The sequence below is a fragment of the Pelobates fuscus genome, chromosome 1 (assembly GCF_036172605.1).
Source record: "Pelobates fuscus isolate aPelFus1 chromosome 1, aPelFus1.pri, whole genome shotgun sequence".
NCBI classification, from domain to species: Eukaryota; Metazoa; Chordata; class Amphibia; order Anura; family Pelobatidae; genus Pelobates; species Pelobates fuscus.
In genome coordinates, this window is record NC_086317.1 from 32,177,360 (window position 1) to 32,197,492 (window position 20,133).

Here is a 20,133-nt window from a genome sequence, read left to right on the forward strand (position 1 = left end):
TAGTAACCTTTCACAGTTACTATGACCATTTAGTATGTTACTTGTTTTATCATTTTGATTGTTACGATTTTTTTGACTTGCCTACTGTTCACTGTGATATCCTTTACTCAAATTGTGTTTCTTTTTATATCCTTGTCCTCCGCTAGTTATTCGACTATTCTTTTTTTTTGTTTTGTTTTTAAATTCCTTGTGCCCCATTCCACATGGGAGTATAGCATAGTCAATACAACTTGTCACAGAATAAGTCATCATAACTGCGGTCACTGGTACAGAGAAAACATATAAAAAATGCAAAATAGTGCATTATAGTGGTATGCCTATATTTGTACAGATATGAATACATGCATCGTATACAAATAAATTTAAATATATGTGATATGCAGTGGCAAACTTACCATGGTTGCAGCTGTGACCGGGCCCCTCACCATGCGCCGCCTGGATAACTTATGGGCGGGTGCACATCCGCACCAGCCTGGGTCTGCGGTTCCTGATGCTGGCAGGAGGGGAGAGTTGTGTTGTGCTGCTCCCCTCCTGCCTGTGTGTAGCTTGGCCGGGCAGTCTGACAGAAAGTGTTCACTGAACTGCGTCAGAGAAATGCTGGTCCTGGAAGGGAGAGACAGGTAGGAATGGGACACAGAGAGAGGGAACATTGGGACACATGCAGGGGAGGGGGAGAGAGGGAACAATGGGACACAGGGAGGGGGGAGAGAGGTAACAATGGGACACATGGAGCGGAGGGGGGAGAGAGGTAACAATGGGACACAGGGAGGGGGGAGAGAGGTAACAATGGGACACATGGAGCGGAGGGGGGAGAGAGGTAACAATGGGACACATGGAGGGGGAGAGAGGTAACAATGGGACACATGGAGGGGGAGAGAGGTAACAATGGGACACATGGATGGGGGAGAGAGGTAACAATGGGACACATGGATGGGGGAGAGAGGTAACAATAGGACACATGGAGGGGCAGGGGAGAGAGAGAGGTAGGAATGGAAAACAGGGAGGGGAGGGGGAGAGCGGGAACAATGAGATACGTGGAGGGGAGGGGGAAGAGATAGGTAGGAATGGGACACTTAGAGGGGGGAGAGAGGGAGAAATGGGACACATTGTGGGGGCTGGGAGGGAGGAGAGTATGGGAAACAGAGGGGCTGAGGGGAGGGGAATGGGACACATGGAGGGGCTAGTAGGGTAGGTGGGTATAGGACACATGGATGGGCTAGGGAGGGGGAGGAGAGTATGGGAAACGGGCTGAGGGGAGAGGAATGGGACACATGGAGGGGCTAGTAGGGTAGGTGGGTATAGGACACATGGATGGGCTAGGGAGGGGAGGAGGGTATGGGAAACATGGAGGGGCTAAGGGGGGAGGACGGAATGTGACACATAGAGTGGCAGAGGGAATGAGACACATTGAGGGGTTTTGGGGTCAAGGGAATGAGACTAATGGTGGGCCTGGTCGTGGAAATGAGATATGGGGTAGGGGGGCGAGGGGGGGAGTGAATGAGACATCAAAGAGGAGGGGCCCCAGGGAAATTTTCTCACTTTTTTTTTTCACCTGATGATGCCTAGTTTTAAACCATCCAGATAAATTCATACTAATAGTTGTGTTCTGTAATGTGCTCTTTTGATTTTTGTTCTTTCTAGTTCTTTACTTGATGTGGGCCTTTGTTCCCGAATCATGGTTACATTCATTAGGACTGACTTATTGGCCCCAGAAGTAAGTGCTCAACGAAAATGTATGCGATAAACATTCTAACTTATTTAGGATTAAAAGCAGCTTAAATGTGCTTTCACAAAAGAACCTGATACTCACTGCTAACATCCATATTTATTTTGCTTAATTAATTAACAATATAAGATGAAGCATTTTCAGTGTATCTATATACGTTTGTCCCCTACATTATGGCCCACAAGCACAGCTGGTTTAAACTGTTGGTCAGTGGGTAGGAGGTGAGATTTTCATTAGCTGCACATAGAAGCCTTTTAGACGGCATTTAATAATTGCCCATAGGGTAACAGTCACTCGGAAGCCAAATTAGATGCTGCGTGCAAAGGTGCTTAATGTGTCATTACATTATAATCAGGAAGCACTGACCCAGATCATGCCACCAGCTGTGCTCTTCAAACACTTTATCAGAGCAGGAACAAGTAGAGCACAGGTGGAGGGAACTCCATATGGAAGGAGCATATATTGAGAAAGAACAGATACTATTGCTTAGGGAATAATGGCGCTTACATAGTTGGATGAGGTTGTACTTTGGTAATATGAAGGAAAGTGAAGTGGTGTGATGGGGGAGATAGACTGAACTCATGGTGGGAAGGTGGCCTGGGATGGTGAGGGAGAAATAGAGACTCACAGAGGGTGGGGAGGGTGGTAATATGCCATGAGTTTGGGCAGTGAGAGACTGATGTGTACTGTGGGAGTTGGGGTGATATCATGGGAGAAAGACAAATTGGAAGTAGTCTGATATAATAAAGGCTAAAACCATTCTCCATCACTAAAATAATAACATTGAACATTCAATCCAGGATGGTGTAACATCCATTATTCCGCTCAGTGAAACGCACATATCAATATCTAAAGGAAAATGATCCACCTTGAGATTGATTTTGCCACATACTTTGCATCACTAAGCAGGTGATGGTTAATGCAGGATAGCAAAAACATTGCTGGATAATTGCTGATCCAATCTATGTTCAGGTAACAAGGACAAATCGGAAGAAAAAGAAACCTAATCACATTGTTTCTTTGTTTCTTTGCAGGTACTGGGCAGTAGCGGTGCCCGTCTACCTCCTTGTTGTGCTGGGAATTGCCTATGTCCTTCTCTTTGGTATAAACATGATGAGCACCGCTCCTCTGAACTCCACACACACAGTCACAGGTAACTCGCACCCATACTGATTGGCCTTCCAGGGCAGACCATGGATGGAAAAATAGACACCATATCCATGAACATATACAGGAAATGGCACATAGTGTTAGCACAGACAATGGGGTTTAACAGAAAATGAGTTGGAGCTTGTTAAAAAGCCCCTTCCTTTGCATTGCTCCCACGAAAAAGGGCCACTATTTAAACAATATGGGAAATATTGTGCTGGTGCAGTGAGAGATGATAATTATCTCTGTAGGACACACGGCTACTGTATGTTCACTTACGCTTTATGGGGGATGAACATGTGAACAATGAAAAACAGATGTGTATCATTTCATAGCTTTAATATGGACAGCATTATCAGCTAATTGTTTCAAATAGAAACCGAAGTGAAGCATTTTTTTCTGCTTTTGGAGTATGATCGGAAATTGCTTCAACGTAGTTTGTTTTGCTTTCTTTTGGCTCAGCCATTTCGAGGTCAGCCATTACTGTTGCATACATCATAGTCGTTCATTCAACAACTGTATGGATGGTGTACCTTGATAGAAACTTTGTGGGCAGCATGGTCATAGTCACATGAGACACAGCCTTGACTGCCACAAGATGATACAGACACACGGTAGGATAGTTAGCTTTTTGGTGCTAATAGTGTAACAGTTTCATAGTGCAACTAAGCACCACTCTACACTCTGCCTCTCCCGGTTTATGTAAAGTAGCAAAACTGGGGGCATAGTGAGCCCCCCTATTCCAATATGTTAGAAGAAATGCATTCTGAACTGTTCATCAACTAACTTGTCTGATAGTTATTGCCAATATGGAACCCCAGGTATGTTTTGAAACAATATCACTATAACCTCTCTCAGTCTTTGGAGTGCATGATTTGCAATGTAGAGCACACCATTAACAACTTAAAGTATTTTCTTACAGATATGTATGCCAGCAATCAGCAGACTAAAGAATACCAGGAGGGCACAATCCCTGCGATCAAGGATATCCCTATCAGCGAAGTCAACAAAATGTTCTTTCTTTCAAACAAATCATTTCCGCACGAATCTTCTAGAGCCAGAACCACCGACACCAACACATGAAATGCTCGGGAACAAGTTGTGTTGTTGTTGTTTTTTTCTTGTACCTTTTTTTTTTTTTTTTTGTATTTATTTCTGATTTGAATGATTTTACTAAAATAATAAATTTGTTCTTTATATTATTTAGTAGATTTTTGCCATAGGACTGTTTCTCTGGGAGAAAGGAAATCATTCAGTAATTAAAATTTTCTCAAATAATAATTTTCGCCAAGCTACTAATAAACTGAAAAAAACTACTAATTGTGGTTATGATTATTAGTTTAAAATTTACTTATAAACTTATGAATCTTCTTGGTTTGGTTGTACATCCGTAAAAATTATTTAAGGTTATATAAATGAGGGAAATTTGTGTTTATAGTTTGATTTTGGCTTATGCGCTGTTTAACATAGGATGTCCCTTTTTATTGGTCTGCGAATTCCCATCGGTGGAACAAGGCCTGCAGGGTGCCATCAGGTGGCTCTCACACTTGGGGCTACCCAATTAGCATCTCTGACCAACGAGCCCCATCCGGTGCTGCGGCCCTTTAGCAGTGCAACCTGACCCCTGTTAGAGCCAGAGGTGCCACCCAGTAGGAAGAAAGTTCAGATCACTTCCTCCAAGCTTTTAGCGAGAGTTGGGAGGGCAAAAAAGAGAGGGGTGAGGAAGAAGAGTTTCAGACAATCAGCCAGATTCACTGGACCCCAGAGAACCCACTGTACAACAAGTGAGGATCTACCTTTTGGTCACCCTTGCAATACAGAGGGGCCTAAAAATTCCTCACATCAGGGCCATCTCTTAGTATTAGTTGTGCCACTGCTCAGACCAATCTTTGTACGAGTGATAGTATTCTTAGAATTTTCTGGTTCAAGTTTACAAACTATGAGGGAGTTATATCTATTTAATTAAAAATAAAGCCGCTGTTTAGTCCGTGCTGTGACCTTATTGGTCTGTCGCTTTAAACTGTGTATTTTCGAATAACACTTTCTGTATTCTAGTTATTGTCATGGGGGATCTTACGGGGAGAATTGATTTAGAGTTTAAAGTTATTAAAGATAGATCTGTAAATAAAATAATTACAATGTTGATGGTTTTTCACAATCAGAGTCTTAGTTAAAGGAACACTATAGTCACCTAAATTACTTTAGCTAAATAATAATAATGCAATATATAAACTACTTACAGATCTGTACTCTGAACAGGAATTACCAGATTCTCTTACAGATTGTAAACCTTTATGTTGGTTCACACCGAACCTCAAAGACTTCCCTTGTATTGATCTGTTTGTCCAAATTTGCACTAACGAATTAGAGTGTCAAACTTCCCAACAGTCCCAAATATCCAATTTGAAATTTGAGGAAAGTTTAGCCTTACAAGAATTACAGTTAGAGACAGAAGTTGTGATAAAATCCTCAGACAAGGGAGGGAATATAGTTCTGATGCAGAGACACCAATACATTGACATGTGCATGAAACATCTATCAGATGAAAAGGCATATCAGACCTTAAAGGAAGATCCTACTAAAGGTTTTCTTAGGGAATTACAGCTATTGGTACAAGGAGGCTTAACAGACAAAGTGATTACACAAAATGAATAAAGATACATTGTCTCTCAGTCCAATATCACTATAGCCACATTCTATTGTCTCCCCAAGGTGCATAAGGACTTATGCAATCCTCTGGGGAGACCAATAGTCTCAGGAAACCACAGTTTAACCGAGAGAGCTAGTCAATTCTTGGACAAATTGTTACAACCTTTAGTGCAAGGTCTCAAGTCCCATATACGTGATACCAAACAGACGCTATTGGTTTTGGAAGGTCTTGCAGTGCCACCATATACGTCCTTGGCAAGTCTGGACGTGGTGGCACTGTATAACAATATACCACACGATAAAGTACTAGCAGGTGTTGCCTATTTTCTAGAAAAGGCTGAGACTTTTAACGAACAGGAACAACGGTTCATTTTGTCGTTACTAAAATTCGTGCTAACACACAATTACTTTACATTCAATGGTAAATATTTTTTACAACTCAGAGGCACCGCTATGGGGTCATCGTGTGCACCCAGTTACGCCAACCTATTCTTGGGGTGGTGGGAAGAGACCACAGTATTTACTAGCTCTAATGTAATTTTCACTTCATCTATATTTAAATGGTATCGCTAGATGACGTGTTAATTTTCTGGTTATGCTCCTTCACGCTGTTCAAGGAGATGGTAGACACATTAAACGAAAATCAAATCAATCTTCAACTAACCCATGTTATACATGAGAAACAACTGGTTTTCCTGGATTTAATGATTAACATCCTAGATGATGGACAAATCACTACATCACTATTCAGGAAGCCCACGGCAACTAATAGTTTGCTTCATTGGCAAAGCTTCCATCCACATCACGTTAAGGCCAACATACCTTACGGCCAATACCTACGAGCGAAAAGAAATTGCTCAAACCAGGAAGACTATGAGAAGGAGGCAAAATAATTAAGAAATAGATTTAAAAATCTAGGCTACCCTAACAGAATATTAACGAAAGCTTATCAAATAACTAAAGCTGTAGATAGACTAGAGAGCTTACACAGACCCCCCAGAAATACATCAACAACTCCGTGTGTTACGAGATTCATGGGCACTTATGATAAAGATTGGAACCAGGCATTACAGGTGTTGAGTAAAAATTGGCCGGTATTACAGTACGACACATGCCTTAACCCCTTAAGGACAGACGACGGATATATTTCGTCATGATTCCCTTTTATTCCAGAAGTTGTGTCATTAAGGGGGTAAGAACACTATCACGAAACAGCCCTCAATGACTCATCGAAGAGCTAAAAATTTGGCCGACCACTTAACACATAGCCACTTAAAACCAGCACTAACTACATCTACATGGCTCCAAACTAAAGGTCTCTTCAAGTGTGGCCACTGTAAGTCTTGTGATTGTATTCTTCCTTCAAAAATCGTGCACAATAAAAGAACATCGAAAGACATAGTGGTGAATTCATTTATAAACTGTAGTTCTACTAATGTGATTTACCTTATAACATGTGAATTCGGGTTACAGTACATTGGCAAAACGTATCAACAACTACGTCGACGGATTCTACAGCATATTAATTCCATCACAAATCCACATATGGATACACCCATTGCCAAACATGTACGATTAAATCATGCCTCCAAATCCAATGTACTAAAATTTCAGGTGATTCAAAAAATATTTCAAAATCACCGCAAAGGAGATATCAACATCGCCCTCTTAAAAGCTGAGTCCTGTTGGATCTATTCATTTCAAACGCTATACCCTAAAGGACTAAATGAGGAGTTTAATTTAACTCTGTTTATTCATGCAGAAAGGCAAAGGTTTTACCTTTTCCCTTTTCCCTTTTTATTAACCTAGGTATATACCACTAAGCTTGTTAATACATTTTTAATAACAACTGTAGTATCATAAGGTTTAAACATGTAAATGCAGCTTAGATACAATGGTTCTAGGTTATGATTCCAACTATAAGGAAAAAGGGTTTTGTGATAAACGGCCATATATATATATTCCGTTTGATGTTTTATTTATTATTTGATGGAGAACACGTTTGCACTCTCAACGAGCAACATATTGGATATAACAATAATATTAATACTGTTAATTATTATTTCGTTTTGATTAAGTACTATCTACTGAATAGGATACTGAAACACTAAGGGTTTACATATAAATGGAATTTTTTCTTCCCCCTGTGTCTCTTTTCCGTTTCACTTTTACCACAATATTGACTGCATCACTTTAGATTCATTACCTGTCAAGTTCAGCTATATCTATCTAAATTTATTATATTAACTTTTGCATTGGTATGCCTTTTTCCTATCCCCCTTCACAGTATACCGAGCTACTGAGGGTTAACTGCGAGGGAGGATAGGCTCCACCCCCCCCCCTCTCCCTGGCTAGACCAACAGCCAATCCGGAGAGAGGGCGGGCTATTTAAACGACGGTTGAACACTAATCCGGTTCCCCTTGAAGAGCCGATTTTCGGCGAAACGCGCGTCGGGACGTATGTTGTGGAGGGTGTGGGAGGTAGACAGGGACGATGCTGCAGCAGTTATTTTGTTATTTTAAAACAGCCACCCTCTCCACTAGACTCTAATTGGATGCTAGACGTTTAGTTACAATTAACTTTTCTAACGTCAGATTTTATTCGGATAGAGTTAGGAGTTGGGGGAATTGAGTCATTTGAGATATTGGGAGATAGAAGTGGGGTGAAAACGTTGGGCTATTTGGCTCCAGTTACTATTTAACCCTATTTTTCCCTAATCACCCGTGCCATTACTTGATTGAATTGGCACGGTCTGACTTTTTTCTCTATTATATTCTCTCTCTCTCCTTTTGCTACTTTGTTTTGGATATATAGTGATTGTTCCACTTTGGTTTTAAACTTGTTAATTAAAAGTTACATTTTATTTCTAATATGGATTGCTACTAATGTACTAGTACTCTGTGGGTATACTACTTGGAATCTATGTATCCCACAGATGTACCTGTACTTTCTTTCTGTAATAGCTAAATAAAGCAGTTTTAGTGTATAGATCATGGGTCGTCAACCTGGTCCCTACCGCCCACTAGTGGGCGTTTCGGGATTCCAGGTGGGCGGTAAGGATTTTCACATTTTTTTATGGATTGGGTGAGCGGGCGGGCGGGTGCGAGCCGGCGGTACCCCTGCGACCGGGTACCGCCATCACCACTTGCGGCCCCGGCCCGGGCGGCAATCCGCCGGGGCCGCATATAGAGGGGTCCATCGGGTGGCCCATGCTGTCAGGGCCACCCGATGGATGTGGATTGTGAGGGGGCCCGGTCAGCGCTGGGCGCTTTAACAGCGCGACCGGCCCCCTGTGATGACATCATCTCTGCTGGGAGGAAGTGATTCCCCGGTCACTCCTCCCAGCATACTGAGAGCCCGCGCGGGAGGAAGGAAGAGGAGGGAGTCAGAGTGGGAACTCTGACTCCCATCCACCTGAGCCACCACTGGACCCCAGGGAAAGTCACCCTCCTGCACCTTAAAGGTAGGAAACAGGAGGGTGACTTAAATATAATGTGTGTTTGTTTGTGTATGTGTCTTTGTATGTATGTCTTGTGTGTGTCTGTATGTGTGTCTTATGTATGTGTCTTGTGTGTGTCTGTATATATGTGTCTTGTTTTTGTATGTATGTCTTGTGTGTGTATGTGTCTTTGTATGTATGTCTTGTGTGTGTCTGTGTGTGTGTCTTTGTATGTATGTCTTGTGTGTGTCTTTGTATGTGTCGTGTGTGTGTGTGTCTGTCTGTATATATATATGTGTGTATGTATGTGTGTCTTGTCTTTGTATGTATATGTTTCTTGTGTCTGTCTGTGTGTATGTGTCTTTGTATGTATGTCTTTTGTGTGTCTGTATGTATGTGTGTCTTTGTATGTGTCGTGTGTGTGTCTGTCTGTATATATGTGTGTATGTGTGTCTTGTCTTTGTATGTATATGTTTCTTGTGTCTGTCTGTATGTGTGTATGTATGTCGTGTGTGTGTGTCTGTGTGTATGTGTGCCTGTCTGTATGTTTGTGTGTGTGTCTGCATGTGTGCCTGTCTGTCTGTATGTGTGTCTTGTGTGTATGTATGTATGTATGTATGTATGTATGTATGTGTGCCAGCAGGGCCACCATCAACAATTTTGGGGCCTCTAACACAGCTCAAGGTCTGGGCCCCACTTCAAGCCCGCCCACAGGGCCCGCCTCCAAATCCTGCCCACAGGAATACACACACACACACACTAACAGATACAAATACTGAAACAGGCATACACACTGGCATACACACAGTGCACAAACACTGGCATACACACAATGGCATACACACACTGGCACACATACACTGGCATACACATACACTGACATACACTGGCATACACATACACTGACATACACTGGCATATACACATACACTTGCATATACACATACACTGGCATACACACACATACACTGACATACACATACACTGGCATACATACACACACACACTGGCATACACACATACACCTCATTGGCTGGGGATGATGTGAGTCGGCTGCCTCTCCTCGCGGCCTTTCTCTCCTCCTTCCCGCGCCGAGTAAACTGGGAGGAAGTGACCGGACGTCACTTCCTCCCAGCAGCACTTGCTTCCGGCTGCATTTTTTTTTTAAAGGGGCCCGGTCGCGCTATTAGAGCGCTGACCGGGCCCCTGAAGATAATAGGGCCCATTGGGTGGCCCTAAATGCTTGGGCCACCTGATGGGCCCCATAAGCGTGTGGGCCCCGGTGCAGATGCACCGGCGGCAGTTCCGCTGATACACGTGGGGCCCGGGCGGCCGGGCCCCCCCGGGCCGCCGGGCCCGTGACAATTGTCACGGTTGTCATGCCCTGATGGCGGCCCTGTGTGCCAGTCTGTTATAGTGGGATACCTAGCTCAGCCTTCCTACTGGGCATTGCTATAAGGAAGGTTAAAAAAGGGGGGGAAAAAGGGAGAAGAGGGGAGTTGACGCACAGATGAGAAATCCTATTATGCGCAAACAGAGAAGTCGTCTGAATATCACCGAAAGAGGAGATCTTTGTTTGTTCCTTACGAAAATCGAATCGGATATCAAATATTTAGTCTTGCAGCATCAACCTCAAGGATCTCATTAATCACTAGTAAAGGTAATTTCTATTTACTTTATTGTTTTCTCATTAAACTTCATAAAGTTAAAAACATTATAAACATGCATTAATTGGAAATAAAAAGATAAATGAACGTACATTTTTTTTTTTTTTAAAACACCCTCCTTTCGAAAAAAATATTCCACACTTGCGCGATAACTGGTGGGCGGTAAGGAAAATTTTTCAACCAAAAAGATGCATTAGTGGGCGGTAGTAAGAAAAAGGTTGACTACCACTGGTATAGATCATTCCCCTGCAATTTCACTGCTCAATTTACTGTAATTTAGGAGATAAATCACTTTGTTTCTGTTTATACAGCAATAGCCACACCTCCCCTGGCTATGATTGACAGAGCCTGCATGGAAAAAAAACTGGTTTCACTTTCAAACAGATGTAATTTACATTAAATAATTGTATCTCAATCTCTAAATTGAACTTTAATCACATACAAGAGGCTCTTGCAGGGTCTAGCAAGCTATTAACATAGCAGGGGATAATAAAATCTTAATTAAACAGAACTTGCAATAAAGAAAGCCTAAATAGGGCTCTCTTTACAGGAAGTGTTTATGGAAGGCTGTGCAAGTCACATGCAGGGAGGTGTGACTAGGGTTCATAAACAAAGAGATTTAACTCCTAAATGGCAGAGGATTGAGCAGTAAGGCTGCAGGGGCATGTTCTATACACCAAAACTGCTTCATTAAGCTAAAGTTGTTCAAGTGACTATAGTGTCCCTTTAATTATTTGACCAGGCTCTGTGTGTTTTTATCTGTAAATGAATTACAGCAGTTGAGAGCAATGGCCACTCATGTCCGTCATATGACCCTTCGACCTAAACCTGCAAACACATTTTTATTTTAAATCTCTAACACCTACACGCTTAGCCACAATACAGCCTGAATATTTTTTTTCTCCATATACACACAAATATATCTGCATAGAATAAGAGAGCGATAATAGCGAGCAAAATTAGAATACATAAAAGTAAGCGGTGGGTTCTAGAATCATGATCCATTTCAAAGGTTTCTGGAGACATAATTAAACACTCTACCAAAAGCGGAGTCTTCATAACCAAAGAAATTACATTATTTTCCAATAATTCATCGTTCCCCACTATGTTTCTTTTTAAAGTGTTTACTTTGCCGGGTCCATCACTAGCGGACGTCTTGCTGACAAATTGTCAGGAATTTAAAGTGAATTTCTAATTTAAGACTAAAGTAGCTGATATGGAAACGTAGCTGACCTACGGGATTTTTCCAGTTTGAATATTTTGGCCTTACATTTGAAATTCACCCTTAATACACTGAATACCCAACAATTCGAACCCTGTGAAAGTTCTTTTATACATTGTATAAATTCTGTTACACCCTATGCTTGAACATATAAGAAACCTGTGAGAAAAAAAAACATTAAGTCTTTGAATCTAGGTGGATGAAAGGCCCCAAAGTCACATTCAGATCCTATCAGTGATGTATGTGCCATTACGCAGAACGTATCAGAGTTAAAACCAACACTCCCGTGTCTCTTTGAAGTGAGGCATATGTGGATATTATCCTCTTTATTTGCAGTTACATTTAAAGCTAATAGTATATTAGTGACCTTTTATTTACAAAATATATGACCTGACTAATGTGCAGAGCAAAATACACATGGAGGTTTACATCAAAGGGGCAGACTGAGAATCGATGTTTAAATTCTATACAAATCCAAACTCTCACGACTACATCTAAATTTCAATCCAAACTCTTACAGACCGAAAACCAAGACAGGACACCCAAACCTATCCTGGCACAAATCCACCCTGTTCTTTTACTGAGTGACAGAGTAGTAGAATTGCTCTCAATTCACAAAACATTAAAGGATCACTATAGTGTCAGGCAAACAAACTCGTTTTCCTGGCACGATGTAGTCCTTAGGTCCCCACCCGCTGGGCTGAAGGGGTTAAAACCCCTTCAGCTACTTATCTTTATCCAGCGCCAGACTCTCTCTGCACTGGTGACCTCTCCTCCCCCTCCGATGTTGGCTCCCAAGTGGAGCTGTATGCGCATGCGCGGCCAGAGCCGCACGCGCATTAAAAATGCCCATAGGAAAGCATTACTCAATGTTTTCATATGCACGTCCAGCGTCTTCTCACTGTGATTTTCACAGTGAGAATCACGGAAGCGGCCTCTAGTGGCTGTCAGTGAGACAGCCACTAGAGGCTGGATTAACCCTCAGTTTCTCTGCAACTGCTATGTTTACAGCTGCAGGATTAAAACTAGAGGGACCTGGCACCACTTCAGATCATTGAGCTGAAGTGGTCTGGGTGCCTATAGTGGTCCTTTAAAACATAAGTATCCTGGTATGAAAATCTTTACTGTGATGGTGGGTGTTGAAGCAACTCATTTAAACTGCTGTGTAAAAAAAAAAAAGCTGTTTTTCTCCCACATCTAAACCGTTCTGCTGACAATGCTCTCTATATACTAACATAGAAAGGGCCACTCTGACTTGCAAGTTAACGGGACATGCATCACTTTGAGACAGTTACTGTGGTGGAATCTCGGTAAAAATAAATTTAGTAGGCCGAGATTACCACGTGGCATGTGTACGTGCATATGCTGACGTATCGATCAGTTGGTTGCACGAGGCAAGATACGATCAGTAGTGTACGGAGCATGTGCAAGAATACAGGATGTAGTATTCCCCTCCTCCATTGTGCTGGACAAGCCATGCGGTCAAGCAGGAAGTTAATTCTTATTTGTATTGATTGGTCAAGAGAATGTGCGGGTGGAGCTTAATATGGGAGGAGTTATGTGCCTATATAAGGAGCCTGCACTATTGTCCGGGGCTCAGAACTTGCTGTATTTTGGTGACGCTAGTCCCTCTGAGTCCCGATCGGTGATCCAATAAAGAATCTCTTCCTTCCTGAAGAAACCTGTGTCCATCTCTCTGTGCTTCGCTTCCGTCAGTTTCTCCGGTATCATTTGGTGCATTGGCCGGGAAGCTCATCGTTCAACGGTAGCTGAGAGGCAGAGGCGTGAGACGGTCTATCTTTGCCCACGTTCTCTACGGCTGCACCCCTGAACTTCTGCGTGGACCTCCCTTCGTCTCGGCGCCACTGGTCTGTTGTCCAGGAGATCATCGGCCTCTACGTGAGAAGTGCTGGGGTGTCCCCGTCGATGAGTGTGAACTCAGGTTCAGGAACGAGGAGGTAAGACAACTGCTGTTTTAGACGGCAGAACCCACTAGGGGTATACCGATTGTGCGGTAGGCCCAAAGGGGTTTGAATCTGTGTATCTGCCCCCTCTGTCGGAGGGAAGGAGCGAAGGCGCACCGCTCGATCGAACGCTCTTTAGTCAGACCGTTTGATTTTGTTAGTCAGGCGGGGTCCTGGTGTAAATAGCCCTAGCCGGACACCGGTGTCTTGTCTAGACTAGCGTTCTAGGGTGTATATTACGTTCGCTAGGTCGGAGGGACCGGGAGACTAAGCGGCGCCTGTGTAAATTCGGTTCGCTAGCTCTCAACCTATCTGGGCTAAGTGGGAAGGCGTGTAAATTTGGAACCCACTAGACTTTTGATAGTGCGACTAAGAGGCGCCTGTGTAAATTCGGTTCTCTAGCTCGCTATATGTGGTGATTGGGCAGTGTGGCTAACCAAAACGGGTGTATATAGTTTTAGGTATGTGTCGTGTGTGTGTGTGTCTGTCTGTATATATATATGTGTGTATGTATGTGTGTCTTGTCTTTGTATGTATATGTTTCTTGTGTCTGTCTGTGTGTATGTGTCTTTGTATGTATGTCTTTTGTGTGTCTGTATGTATGTGTGTCTTTGTATGTGTCGTGTGTGTGTCTGTCTGTATATATGTGTGTATGTGTGTCTTGTCTTTGTATGTATATGTTTCTTGTGTCTGTCTGTATGTGTGTATGTATGTCGTGTGTGTGTGTCTGTGTGTATGTGTGCCTGTCTGTATGTTTGTGTGTGTGTCTGCATGTGTGCCTGTCTGTCTGTATGTGTGTCTTGTGTGTATGTATGTATGTATGTATGTATGTATGTATGTATGTGTGCCAGCAGGGCCACCATCAACAATTTTGGGGCCTCTAACACAGCTCAAGGTCTGGGCCCCACTTCAAGCCCGCCCACAGGGCCCGCCTCCAAATCCTGCCCACAGGAATACACACACACACACACTAACAGATACAAATACTGAAACAGGCATACACACTGGCATACACACAGTGCACAAACACTGGCATACACACAATGGCATACACACACTGGCACACATACACTGGCATACACATACACTGACATACACTGGCATACACATACACTGACATACACTGGCATATACACATACACTTGCATATACACATACACTGGCATACACACACATACACTGACATACACATACACTGGCATACATACACACACACACTGGCATACACACATACACCTCATTGGCTGGGGATGATGTGAGTCGGCTGCCTCTCCTCGCGGCCTTTCTCTCCTCCTTCCCGCGCCGAGTAAACTGGGAGGAAGTGACCGGACGTCACTTCCTCCCAGCAGCACTTGCTTCCGGCTGCATTTTTTTTTTAAAGGGGCCCGGTCGCGCTATTAGAGCGCTGACCGGGCCCCTGAAGATAATAGGGCCCATTGGGTGGCCCTAAATGCTTGGGCCACCTGATGGGCCCCATAAGCGTGTGGGCCCCGGTGCAGATGCACCGGCGGCAGTTCCGCTGATACACGTGGGGCCCGGGCGGCCGGGCCCCCCCGGGCCGCCGGGCCCGTGACAATTGTCACGGTTGTCATGCCCTGATGGCGGCCCTGTGTGCCAGTCTGTTATAGTGGGATACCTAGCTCAGCCTTCCTACTGGGCATTGCTATAAGGAAGGTTAAAAAAGGGGGGGAAAAAGGGAGAAGAGGGGAGTTGACGCACAGATGAGAAATCCTATTATGCGCAAACAGAGAAGTCGTCTGAATATCACCGAAAGAGGAGATCTTTGTTTGTTCCTTACGAAAATCGAATCGGATATCAAATATTTAGTCTTGCAGCATCAACCTCAAGGATCTCATTAATCACTAGTAAAGGTAATTTCTATTTACTTTATTGTTTTCTCATTAAACTTCATAAAGTTAAAAACATTATAAACATGCATTAATTGGAAATAAAAAGATAAATGAACGTACATTTTTTTTTTTTTTAAAACACCCTCCTTTCGAAAAAAATATTCCACACTTGCGCGATAACTGGTGGGCGGTAAGGAAAATTTTTCAACCAAAAAGATGCATTAGTGGGCGGTAGTAAGAAAAAGGTTGACTACCACTGGTATAGATCATTCCCCTGCAATTTCACTGCTCAATTTACTGTAATTTAGGAGATAAATCACTTTGTTTCTGTTTATACAGCAATAGCCACACCTCCCCTGGCTATGATTGACAGAGCCTGCATGGAAAAAAAACTGGTTTCACTTTCAAACAGATGTAATTTACATTAAATAATTGTATCTCAATCTCTAAATTGAACTTTAATCACATACAAGAGGCTCTTGCAGGGTCTAGCAAGCTATTAACATAGCAGGGGATAATAAAATCTTAATTAAACAGAACTTGCAATAAAGAAAGCCTAAATAGGGCTCTCTTTACAGGAAGTGTTTATGGAAGGCTGTGCAAGTCACATGCAGGGAGGTGTGACTAGGGTTCATAAACAAAGAGATTTAACTCCTAAATGGCAGAGGATTGAGCAGTAAGGCTGCAGGGGCATGTTCTATACACCAAAACTGCTTCATTAAGCTAAAGTTGTTCAAGTGACTATAGTGTCCCTTTAATTATTTGACCAGGCTCTGTGTGTTTTTATCTGTAAATGAATTACAGCAGTTGAGAGCAATGGCCACTCATGTCCGTCATATGACCCTTCGACCTAAACCTGCAAACACATTTTTATTTTAAATCTCTAACACCTACACGCTTAGCCACAATACAGCCTGAATATTTTTTTTCTCCATATACACACAAATATATCTGCATAGAATAAGAGAGCGATAATAGCGAGCAAAATTAGAATACATAAAAGTAAGCGGTGGGTTCTAGAATCTCTTTGAAGTGAGGCATATGTGGATATTATCCTCTTTATTTGCAGTTACATTTAAAGCTAATAGTATATTAGTGACCTTTTATTTACAAAATATATGACCTGACTAATGTGCAGAGCAAAATACACATGGAGGTTTACATCAAAGGGGCAGACTGAGAATCGATGTTTAAATTCTATACAAATCCAAACTCTCACGACTACATCTAAATTTCAATCCAAACTCTTACAGACCGAAAACCAAGACAGGACACCCAAACCTATCCTGGCACAAATCCACCCTGTTCTTTTACTGAGTGACAGAGTAGTAGAATTGCTCTCAATTCACAAAACATTAAAGGATCACTATAGTGTCAGGCAAACAAACTCGTTTTCCTGGCACGATGTAGTCCTTAGGTCCCCACCCGCTGGGCTGAAGGGGTTAAAACCCCTTCAGCTACTTATCTTTATCCAGCGCCAGACTCTCTCTGCACTGGTGACCTCTCCTCCCCCTCCGATGTTGGCTCCCAAGTGGAGCTGTATGCGCATGCGCGGCCAGAGCCGCACGCGCATTAAAAATGCCCATAGGAAAGCATTACTCAATGTTTTCATATGCACGTCCAGCGTCTTCTCACTGTGATTTTCACAGTGAGAATCACGGAAGCGGCCTCTAGTGGCTGTCAGTGAGACAGCCACTAGAGGCTGGATTAACCCTCAGTTTCTCTGCAACTGCTATGTTTACAGCTGCAGGATTAAAACTAGAGGGACCTGGCACCACTTCAGATCATTGAGCTGAAGTGGTCTGGGTGCCTATAGTGGTCCTTTAAAACATAAGTATCCTGGTATGAAAATCTTTACTGTGATGGTGGGTGTTGAAGCAACTCATTTAAACTGCTGTGTAAAAAAAAAAAAGCTGTTTTTCTCCCACATCTAAACCGTTCTGCTGACAATGCTCTCTATATACTAACATAGAAAGGGCCACTCTGACTTGCAAGTTAACGGGACATGCATCACTTTGAGACAGTTACTGTGGTGGAATCTCGGTAAAAATAAATTTAGTAGGCCGAGATTACCACGTGGCATGTGTACGTGCATATGCTGACGTATCGATCAGTTGGTTGCACGAGGCAAGATACGATCAGTAGTGTACGGAGCATGTGCAAGAATACAGGATGTAGTATTCCCCTCCTCCATTGTGCTGGACAAGCCATGCGGTCAAGCAGGAAGTTAATTCTTATTTGTATTGATTGGTCAAGAGAATGTGCGGGTGGAGCTTAATATGGGAGGAGTTATGTGCCTATATAAGGAGCCTGCACTATTGTCCGGGGCTCAGAACTTGCTGTATTTTGGTGACGCTAGTCCCTCTGAGTCCCGATCGGTGATCCAATAAAGAATCTCTTCCTTCCTGAAGAAACCTGTGTCCATCTCTCTGTGCTTCGCTTCCGTCAGTTTCTCCGGTATCATTTGGTGCATTGGCCGGGAAGCTCATCGTTCAACGGTAGCTGAGAGGCAGAGGCGTGAGACGGTCTATCTTTGCCCACGTTCTCTACGGCTGCACCCCTGAACTTCTGCGTGGACCTCCCTTCGTCTCGGCGCCACTGGTCTGTTGTCCAGGAGATCATCGGCCTCTACGTGAGAAGTGCTGGGGTGTCCCCGTCGATGAGTGTGAACTCAGGTTCAGGAACGAGGAGGTAAGACAACTGCTGTTTTAGACGGCAGAACCCACTAGGGGTATACCGATTGTGCGGTAGGCCCAAAGGGGTTTGAATCTGTGTATCTGCCCCCTCTGTCGGAGGGAAGGAGCGAAGGCGCACCGCTCGATCGAACGCTCTTTAGTCAGACCGTTTGATTTTGTTAGTCAGGCGGGGTCCTGGTGTAAATAGCCCTAGCCGGACACCGGTGTCTTGTCTAGACTAGCGTTCTAGGGTGTATATTACGTTCGCTAGGTCGGAGGGACCGGGAGACTAAGCGGCGCCTGTGTAAATTCGGTTCGCTAGCTCTCAACCTATCTGGGCTAAGTGGGAAGGCGTGTAAATTTGGAACCCACTAGACTTTTGATAGTGCGACTAAGAGGCGCCTGTGTAAATTCGGTTCTCTAGCTCGCTATATGTGGTGATTGGGCAGTGTGGCTAACCAAAACGGGTGTATATAGTTTTAGGTAGTCCATTCAAGGTACTGGCCAATAGTTTAGTTGGGAATTGTAAATGTGATAAAGATTGTTTAGTAAAGTGTATATCTTGTTAGATAGCGCAAGCTCAGCCGTCTAGCGAGAGTGTTAATAGTGTGTTGCTGTATTATAGTGCACGGTACCATAACCCTGTATATTTACTGACACTGTATATAAGTACTAATCATTGTCGTCCATTGCATGTTTAACACCATAACCACTAATAATTGTATTGTGACCTTAACTTGTGCTTTGACCTATGCTAACCGTACTGTAACCGCTATTTGTAAAAGACGATGTTACTGGGGTGTGTTATAGACGGGTAATTCGTATATAGAGAATTATAGCGTGGGTGACTGTATAGTTACGCCAAAGGGCATAATATTGATTATCTAGTGACTGGTGTAACAGCTGTGTGTGTACGGGAATTCCCTGAGTGTTTATTGTGTTATTGTGTACGTTTCACTTGGTAACCGTACCACGTGGTGCTGTTGCCAGAGGAAACGGGTGTGACTGTTGAATAGTACGCGTGTATAGTATTCGTTGTCGACGACGTTCCATTGTTAAGTATGGGTGCGTCGCAGTCAACGATTCCGGATCCCTTAGGTTGTATGGTGAAGAATTTTAAAAAGGGATTCAAAACTTGTGATTTTGGGGTCAAAATGTCTCCTGTACGTTTGGTCACTTTGTGTACTAGGGAGTGGCCTACTTTGGTTGCGGCATGGCCGCCACGTGGCAGTTTGGATCCAACTCTGGTACAGCGCTTACACGTGGCTGTATCAGGTAGGCCTGAACTTTACGGCCAGTTTCCTTATATTGATTGTTGGAGACAGGCCGTAAATGACTCGCCAAAATGGCTCCAGACATGCCACGAGGAGCAGTGTCGCCTCATGGTAGCTAGGACTTGTTCGTCCACTAGGACTGGTGTTAGGCCCATTTTGGACACGCCCCCTGAGTCCGAGATCCCTTTGCCGCCCCCTTACTTTCCGTTAAGAGGAAGTGACGCAAATGCAGGAAGTCCTGCAGCCCTCCCCTCATTACCCCCATCCACTTCCGCTTCCTCCTCCAGTACAGGATCCACCCCCCCTCGTACTAAATCTCCCCTTCCGGAATCAGAACCAACCCCCATTAAAAACGAATATCCTGATTTGGCGCCACTTCAGACTTCCGGTCAAGCTTCATCTAGCTCAGCTCGAAGTGTTTTATTTACAACCTTTTCCCAAAACCAAGCTCCCATATCCCCATACCCTATTTCTCCCCGACTGGAACCTATGACTGACGCCCCTCCACGTAGCCCCA

At 43.5% G+C, this 20,133-nt stretch overlaps 1 protein-coding gene across 1 annotated transcript in view; it reads left to right on the forward strand.

The window, feature by feature from the left end:
- Positions 1-4,014, forward strand: part of PIGP (phosphatidylinositol glycan anchor biosynthesis class P) — a 38,971-nt gene extending 34,957 nt beyond the window's left edge. Inside the window, exons 4-6 of the mRNA XM_063447353.1 lie at positions 1,642-1,714; positions 2,761-2,879; positions 3,798-4,014. Of these exons, the coding sequence (XP_063303423.1) occupies positions 1,642-1,714; positions 2,761-2,879; positions 3,798-3,958 (353 nt within the window). The 3' untranslated portion in view covers positions 3,959-4,014. The remainder of the gene's footprint in view (positions 1-1,641; positions 1,715-2,760; positions 2,880-3,797) is intronic.
- The last annotated feature ends 16,119 nt before the right edge of the window (positions 4,015-20,133 follow it).